Here is a 9,846-nt window from a genome sequence, read left to right on the forward strand (position 1 = left end):
TTGACTCAGATATTAAAGTTATTAATTTTTTTATTATGATTTTAAGTAATGGGCATCAAATGTCCAATGAGTTATTTTGAAATTCCTGTGAAGTGTATCATCGTTAAATAATTTGGCGTTAAGTGTAATTTTAAATTTTGAATTGAAATTTTCAACCTGAACTACACCTCATGTGCACGTGGATTAAACGGCCAGTTCAGACTCTCCAAGGTTACAGGTACAACTGTACCTAGTTTTGAAATACTAACTAGTTATAAAGTAGACAGCCAGCAGAACAATCTACAAAAAGAGATTTGTCCAATTATTCTTTTTTATATACGAATAGTAATGGATATTGAAAACGTACCTTTTGTCTCTCCAGTTGAAAATGATTCCAACAAAAGCATCACGGGCATGTCTACGTTTACTGCAGTCATTTTTGTAATTGGAGCAATGGTTGGAAGTGGCGTTCTGGTTCTTCCACATGCAGTTGCTGACGCAGGTATGTTGATAAATATTTTTTGAAAAGGGTTAACACATCTAAATTGGCGTACTCTGTTTCTCAAACGCAAGTGTACGAATTACTTATAGATAATTAAATATAAAACGCAAGTTTGAAAACGTACGTAAGCCTTTGGTTACACAATGTTTTATACTCTATACATACAGTGCTAGTGAATATTTCATTTGTTGCTCCAAAGTTCCAAAGTTTGGATCAATAGATATGTATAAATATTTTAGTGGCATAATGTTTTGTTTGGATATTAATAAATAGGTATAATTGCTTGTGGTATGGAGGCACATCCATCTTTCTGTAGTCGAAGCTTTCTATAAACATCATTTGAAACTAGATTGTGCAACGAATCTAACGGAATGAAACTAAAAGGAAAATGAACTGCGTTCCTAAACCTTCCTAATTCAAGTTGGATTACTTTTCTTGGCGCTTACAAAACACACAAAAAAAAGGTATTTTAAATACACCATTATTTACCAACATTTCATCTTTGGGAACAATAAGACTAGTTTGCTGATTCACCAATTAGTTTGAATGATAGTTTATCATAAGAGTTGTTGTTCGTGTAGTTTATAATATAAATATAGTCACAACTACTACTGTTTTGTCGTATCCCAGTAGCCCTGATGAGCCCTCGTATCAAAGGAAAGGCCTCGAGAGGACTGGATATGATATATATATAGTGTAGTTGACATGTTGTTATAAATTCTTATTTACCTTCAGTTTAAAGTTCTTAGAATATAAATATCATACTTTTCTAGGCTGATCAAAGTTGTCATATACTTATTTTTTTTCTCCGGACTTTAGGTTGGACAGGAGTTCTCCTTATCGTTGTTTGTTGTGCTAACTCTGGTTATTGTGGGATCATTTTGGCTCGTTGTTGGATTATCCTAGAGGAGAGGTGGAAAGAATATCAAAATAAAGTCCGGATTCCTTATCCTCTCATCGGTTTCCGGGCCTGGGGGCGTTTCATGAGGTAGGTTAGGGTACTGAAGCCATAATGTCTGAAGTACGTGTAAGGGATTTGCTGTTTTAACTATTGTTTACAGTTACTAATCAAATTATAGAAATACGTTCCGGAATGTGATATATTAATTCACAATCACTAATAAAACTACGAATATATTTCATCTTTATACCAATTAGATAAATTACTAATACAAGATTCAGAAATCACAGTTATTACTCAAACTGCAAACACATAATTCTTCCCCATTAATAGCCAAACCACACAAAGACATATGTGTTCTACAAGTTACTCTACTTAACGTTTATTTTACTAGCCATCATATAAACACACAATTCAGAAGTTCTGCATTTATGCTCTACAATTATCAACCAAACTACAAACACCTGCTTTAGAAATGCTTTATTTCATTATTAATTGCCAAACCAAATACACATTATAAGGAGTTTACTATAATTAGCCTTAATTTGCTTCACAACGTTTTCTTTTCTTCGCGATAGAATAGATATACAAAACTTTCCTTCTGTTAGCCACATGTGGTGTTCAACTACCTCTGAGTGAAAATACAAAAGGTTTTGATGAGTGAACTTGCGAAATATTTGTAGTTTTATTGCAAAACTTGTTAGAAATAATAAGTTGTAAAACGGTGAAGTCATATTAAAGAAAACTAAAATAATTACAACATTGCTAATATTTGAACTATATTTTGTCGTACAAATTGTGAATAACCCCACATATCATAAACTAATTTTATAAGCAGAAGAAGAGCATATTTATATGAAGTAAAGGGTTATATGATTTAATCTGTAGATTGTGCATTTAATAATGTTAAACTTCCAATCTGCTGGACTACAATGTATCCTATACGTGTGTATAGGATAATACGTTTAATAATGTCAAACTTCCAATCTGCTGGACTATAATGTATCCTATACGTGTGTATAGGATAATACGTTTAATAATGTTAAACTTTCAATCTGCTGGACTACAATGTATCCTATACGTGTGTATAGGATAATACATTTAATAGTGCTAAACTTTCAATCTGCTGGACTACAATGTATCATATACGTGTGTATAGGATAATACGTTTAATAATCTTAAACTTTCAATCTGCTGGACTAAAATGTGTCATATAAGTGTGTATAGGATAATACGTTTAATAATGTTAAACTTTCAATCTGCTGGACTACAATGTATCCTATACTTGTGTAGAGGATAATACATTTCGGGTAGGTGATAGCTAGTTTTACCGAATATTCCAACTATCATCAAAAAAATTCCAATAAATTGTATTTCTTCGGAATTATCAGGAAATGATTCTATATTATATCGCAAATGTTATACAAGATCATTTGCTTTAGCTGCGGAATATGCTTATGTATATTTTAGAACCAAAGTTACTTATGTTTTTAATTGGTTATTTCTCCTATGTACTAAAGAGCTGCAGTATCTTTATGTTTAAATTCTACCCTATTCGGAGTCGCAACAGTATTTCTTTTGCTGGCATCTCAACTCGTCCAGTCAGTAGGAGACCAATTCAACATATCTTTTTGCTACTGGATCCTAATATTTGGGACCATCTTATGCCCTCTTATGTGGCTTGGAACACCCAATGAGTTTTGGTAAGTAAACCCAAAGGAATAGGGAGATTTATTCTCTCTCTCTCTTTAATATATATTTTCGTTTAACAAATCCGTACAAAAATTATCCAAAGTACTACACCAATTATATTTTATTGTACTTACAATAGAAGAGGATAACGATCGAGGATTCACTTCAAGATAAACTGAATTGTCACTTTATTGCAACTGCTACTAATATCGTGCTATACGACTTATTGGAGAAATAATATCCTGGACTTAGCGCATCATAGACTCCTCAAGATGGAGAAATGTGTCTTGTTCAGTTTTATATTCCACTTGTCGAAGACGGCTCCATCTGTCAATAATGCTAGAAATTTATCAAGACTTTTTAACATGACTTACAAAACTTTTCTGATACTTTACGTTTCTTGACTATCACTGACAAATTATATTGTTGATATTCAAGTCTTGACCAGTATTTAGAAATCCAGTTTTAACTGGGGTGCAGCTACATAGCTGCTGCACTTTACAAGACTGTCCAGTAATCTGTCACTAATGATTGCCATTGTTAATACTTTCATGACAGATGCCTTTGAACAGCCAATCAAAGAAACGGGTTTTATAACGAAACTGAATAAGCACTCTATTATCATACCCATTCAAAAGTCAAAGAACTTCTTGCTCTTATTCAATATCATACACACATATATACATATGATTACTTCACACTTAAGGGCTGAATTTGTCACCGAATACAACATACAACTAGTCTATTTTAAATATACAAATAAATGAAGTTTTCTAAAAATATGTTTTGGAATCCTAATAAGATGTCAAATCAATGTAATGCTACAGTTACGATTAATATGAATATATATATATATATATATAAGTAAAATATTAATATTTTAAAAGATTGTTGTTATTTGTTATTAAGCACAAAGCTACACAAAGGTCTATCTGTGCTCTACCCACCACGGGTATCGAAACTCGGTTTCTAACGGTATAAGTCCGCAGACATACCACTGTGTCGACTTTTAACAGAAACTTCTACTCCGTTTAAAATAAATATTAGAAACATCTGAACTGATATTGAATAATTTAATTTTACGTACCGAATAAAACTGCAAGTTATAAATCAACCTTTTTTATTGATATAATGCAATATATTCAGAGTACAACCTAACATTATGAATACAATAATACTTATGTATATTGTTATTATTTTAAAAGTTTAAACCCAATTTAAACGTGTGGGATATTCAAACTGATTTTAGCATATTTGTTAAATATTTATTGTTAAAAACGTCCAGTTTGCAACGGTTCCAAATTCGTAGATGTTAAAAACGAATTTATGCACAGCAACGTAGTGATTGTGACTGGCGCCAGGTGGCAAAACATAATTTGGCGCTCCCTCCCCCCACTAAGGAAAAAACCCAACTCCACCAGCTCTTTACAGTCTTAGTTTCTAACGTTTAACTGATTCAGTTGCCAGACGTATGGAAGTTATAGTTTATTCTTTATGAATTTGAATCATTAGCTAATTAAAATCTGATTTTTATAACGATATGTTGCATATTATACTCTACAATAATATAAAAATCCCCCCACAACTCTCCTGATTCGTATTATTATAGGACGAATAAACCTGAGGTAGAATAATTTGGGTCGCCAAAAATTCGTCGACAACTTAAAACATACGGCCTCAAATGACTACATTTCCTATTAACTATCAACTAATCAATCTAACACTGAAAACCAAGGAACTTCTCTAGGCAAATGCTCCACTCGCACCACCCTCTCTACGCCACTGTTTACGAATGAAACTCATGAAAGCATTACGATTTTAATATTTTCCTATTTGTAACAAGAAATATGCTGAAGTGTGTTAAGTAACAGAACCCACACAGTATACTACTAGTAGCTGAGTAGACCTATTGACGTTTTTACTTTAAAACCTGAAAGAATTGGAGTTCATAATTACACCAGGTTGTCTCAAACATAGTATTTGTTACCATCCTTCTGGGTTAATTTAAGCATTAATTCATAATTATTTATATCAAAAATAACGTTATGACATTATGATATGTTTCCTACTTTTTTTTCTGATGAAAATAATTTTTATAAGTAAAACGTCCGTTTCATTATTTTTATTAACCAGGCCAGTTGCAGTCGGAGCTCTCGGAACTACTACGTGTGCCTGTTTTCTGCTATTTGTAAATATTTTAATGGACAACCATAACGTTGAAGATGTCATCACATTTCCAACACCCACCGTAAAGTCGTTCTCTCTTTCTTTTGCGACAATTCTTTTCGCGATCAGTGGGAGTTCAACGTTACCGACCATTCAGAATGACATGAAGGACCGCTCTAAGTTTTCAATGGTCGTGGCTATTGGTTTTTTTGGTGAGTTTAATAGGTTATAAGAAAAATTTCCATCACGGACATATAACTATTTCAACTAAACATATGCAGACTCATTTTTCTATTTCACAGCATTAACTCCATTTGAAGCCTACAAGTTTTTAAAAAGGAGAAAAAATTAAAGTCAACTTTCATGTATAAAAGAAAGTCACAAAAATGTAGCTATTTTATATTATATTATATTAATATTTTATATTATATTATTATTATTATATTTTATATTTCTGAATAGAACTTACTCAAGACTGAAAAATAATAATAGTCTAGGATTTTATCTTGTGTGACCCCCAGTGAAACAGCGGTATATCTGTGGACTTACAACGCTGAAATCCGGACTTCGATACCCGTGGTGGGCAGAGCACAGATAGCCCGTTGTATAGCTTTGTGCTTAATTACAAAAACAAACAAAGTTATATTAAGTCACAATAATTTCTTATTACCGATTCTAGATGTTATAGAATAAAACTGTCGTTAGTTCTGACTTAGTTTATTCATATTTTCTGAGAATCATAAGAAAGGTTATTAAATGGCATTAAATTAAAATACACGTGGTTTCTGCAAATTAATAAATTATTTTCTAACATGCTTTCTAATACTGAATTGCAACCATCTTCATACTTACCAGGTTGCTTTAATTAAAAATAAAAACTCTCTTTCATACGTGAAAGATGGGGGGTGACGTAGTGTTACAACAGTTATAAGAACTTATAACTGAAAGCAGATAAGAATGTAATAATATGGCATATAGCACCATATATTCCATATCCAGTGCCGGCAAGGCCTTTTTCTCCCACACCACGGCTTTTCCGACCGGCTTAGATACGATAGAGTAGTGGTCGAGACTCTAACCACATCATCAATAATTTTAACAGTAACTGTTACGGTGTAAACTAAATTAACGTGTTATGATTAATAATACAAACGAATTCCGTATGAGTCGCTTAGGATTATTCATACTTTTGTGATAAAAGAGGTGTATTTAAATAATACATGACGAAAGAAAATACGACAGTAAATAAAATTCGTGTATTTTTAGAAACAATTGTTTGTTTGTTTGTTATGGATTTTGCGTAAAGCTACACGATGGCTATCTGCGCTTTCCGTCCCTAATTTAGTAGTGTAAGCCTAGAGGGAAGGCAACTAGTCATCACCATCCACCGCCAACTCTTGGGCTACTCTTTTACCAACTAATAGTAGTCACATTATGTCGCCCTCACAGCTGAAAGGGCGAGCATGTTTGGTGTGATGGAGATTCGAACCCGCGACTTGTAGATTGCGAGTCCTAACCACCTGGCCATGCCAGGTCTAGAAACAATTAAATTGTTATAACTGCATATAAACATACAATATAACTATTTATAATTTGATAAGAAATTTACCCCAAAACGTATAATACAACCTGGTTCTCACTGAAATACTGTTTAATTCTAGCAGACAACACGATATTCATTGTTTATCTCAGAGAAAAAAATTCCGATCTATTACATGCCTCTTTCATTTGTTTCTATTACAGTTTCATGTTGTTGTGATTACTTTATGCACTGAAAAAAAAACGAGTCTCGACAATATTTGTTTTTGAAATAATGACTGCAGTATTATTCTAAGCTTTTATTGGTCAATGAAATCTTGACTTCAGGCTAGAACTTATATTACAGTTTTAGATGATTTTAAGAAAGATAAAAGCCATTTAGAAAAACGATTCTAAAAAATCTTTCAAATTTCCAGATTGTTTGTTGTTTTTTGTTTTTTTTACTTAGCTTATAATCATTTTCATTTAGAGTTTTCATACCACTTTTAAAACAACTAGTCAATGCTATGTTTTTGTATACTGCTACAATAACATTTTTATTTTTCTTAATAATTACTATGTGTTCCACTAATGGCTATGTATATTAGCGTATCTACAGAACCTACTTGCTACTACTTATGTCAAGACATTTCTACACTTGTATAGCGTTGCTGGTTTTATATCTACCTGTTGCTGTTGCTGGATATGCTGTATATGGAGGACAAGTGAGAAATAACGTTATTCTATCTCTGTCTTCTGGTCCTATTAGAACAACGATTGAGATTATGTTGGCTGGACATTTCTTGTTTTGTTTTTTAATAGTCATTAACCCCACGTGTCAAGAACTAGAAGAGATGCTTTGTGTGCCACATGGTAAGCAAGGGTAAAAAAAATATTCATTTATACATATAATGTTCAGGCTGTTAGGCCAGCTCGTATTATAAATTTAATCGTATTTAAAAAAAAAACATTATCCGTTTTATGGGTTAGTGTTGAGTTTGAGAGTTTTAATTGCACTAAGTTTTCCAAAGAAGAGCCTTTGGTTCTCTGAAACAATTCTGCAAATTAAAGGTTATTTCTTGAACAATTAGTATATCTTAAACACTTAAACTTGAGGATATATGCAATATGGAATAACAAAACAAGTTCAAACATACCTACGACATATTATCGAAAGACAACTACTAATATTTATTGATAAACGATCAGAGCATTATTGAAACAAATACATGATACTTTACTTACTGCGAAAAAGGGGTTTTATAAAAATGCAATACATAAATGAAACATTATGTGTTTTTTTTTTCCTTCCATTGGTAGTGTTTAATTGGAAACGATGTTTATCGAGAACTACAGTCATGGTAGTTGTAGTGTTTGTAGCAGAAACAGTACCGCACTTTGAGAAAATCTTGAATCTGTTTGGAGGATCAACAACAACGATCCTAACTTTTGTTTTTCCACCATTGTTTTACTTGAAGCTCTCCTACCAGAAACAATCCGATTGGCCTGAAAGGTGAGATTATAGAAGGTTTTTATATGTAACAGAGGAAAATGATAAAAATAATTACAATAATTAATATGTAAAACAAATTTATTAATTTCGGCTTTCGCTTTAGTCTAAATTACTTTGTTTCCAACACAATTTAGATAGAGTGACCAGACGTTCCGGTTTTGCCAGGACAGAACAGTTTTTTGGTAAATTTTTCCAGTGTCCCGAGAAAAGTTGCCGGGACGCACAAAATGTCCCGGTTTTATGATAAAGAAACCAAACTGTCAGTCACATCGAATCAAGAATGTAATAGGCCTACTTGACTTTCTTATTGTTTTTACACATACTCTCCTGCCGCCTGCGCGTGATGATAAGGCCAGATCTGTGTTTTTAGTTAATAGTACTATAGCAGTTTGTGAATGTACGGTGGACAGTTAAACGTTAGGGGCTGTTCTCTAAGATACTTATATTATTGAAAATATTTAATCTATCGTAGTGTCAAACTGCTGAAAAGAAAGTCTGTGTTTTCAGGTACTTTGAAAGCAGACTTCGCTTTTCTTAAAGGCAAAGTGAGTTGGATAACAAAGTTGAGTGTACTATTTGCAAAGCCTTGTTTTCGATAGCACATGGTGGCCGATCGGACATTACGGATCAGGCTGCCAAGAAAAATCACAAGGAACATTTTAAAATTAGGGACAAGGGCTGGGCTATATAATTAAACAAGATACAATAGAAAATTTAACGTTATAACTGATATATCATCAGTTTACATTAACAAAACAACAATATTTACCTCAAAGTAACAGTGTCACAAAATGAATAAACAGTCAAGAAGGGGAAAGTGTCCTACTATCTATGTAGTGATTCAATGTTTTATTTTCATTCTCTTCTTTTGATTTACATATATTTCCTAATTAATGAAACGTGTGTGAATTCTAGAATTACTACATTGCTTAAGAGATTATCTAATCATATAAATATTTTTTTATAATTCATCCATTTACTGACTATTGCCAATTTGGTAATAAAACCAAAAAAACCCTCCACAAATTTCGATATTCCGATTTTGACATTCCTGGCTTATAATAAAAGTTATAGGAAATAAGAGTTATTGTCAATTAAATTAAAACATAGTTTCATGTTGTTTTTTTTAGGACCGTGCCTCTTTATCAAAAAATCTATTTCATCCTGGTTATTACGACTGGTCTGGTAGGAGGCGCAATTTCTACGTTCTCTGCAGTCCAAGACATATTTTCTGCTTTAGTTTTTTCGCCACCATGTTACATCAGTAACACTGCATAGACCGTCCCAATACTGTCAAGATACGCCATTAGAAGTGTGTTTATCTAAGAAATAAATAGATCTATGAATATATACATATATATTAACAAACTATCTAGCTGCATAGCAATTCAACATCTAAGCTTCTTTTAAAATATCAACATAGCAAAAGACTTTCAAGCACAGTTATTTGTATAGAAAGCAACATAAAATAAATGACCGCAGGAAATAACTTTTCCAGTTTAGATCACATATCTTATTTGTCCACGTTTCGACAGAACACCTTTCTTCGGTTGCACAGGAAGGCGTCTTAATTGA

At 32.5% G+C, this 9,846-nt stretch overlaps 1 protein-coding gene across 1 annotated transcript; it reads left to right on the forward strand.

Annotated features, from left to right (window-relative positions):
- Nucleotides 1-277: 277 nt before the first annotated feature.
- Nucleotides 278-9,643, forward strand: LOC106461764 (amino acid transporter AVT1J-like). Its single transcript, XM_013921614.2, has 7 exons — nucleotides 278-481; nucleotides 1,301-1,469; nucleotides 2,903-3,085; nucleotides 5,208-5,452; nucleotides 7,425-7,631; nucleotides 8,079-8,271; nucleotides 9,402-9,643. The coding sequence occupies exons 1-7, from the start codon at nucleotides 328-330 to the stop codon at nucleotides 9,547-9,549; spliced, it is 1,299 nt and encodes a 432-aa protein (XP_013777068.1). The 5' UTR covers nucleotides 278-327; the 3' UTR covers nucleotides 9,550-9,643.
- Nucleotides 9,644-9,846: the final 203 nt, after the last annotated feature.

This window comes from Limulus polyphemus, unplaced genomic scaffold (genome assembly GCF_000517525.1).
Source record: "Limulus polyphemus unplaced genomic scaffold, Limulus_polyphemus-2.1.2 Scaffold1027, whole genome shotgun sequence".
Classification (NCBI taxonomy): domain Eukaryota; kingdom Metazoa; phylum Arthropoda; class Merostomata; order Xiphosura; family Limulidae; genus Limulus; species Limulus polyphemus.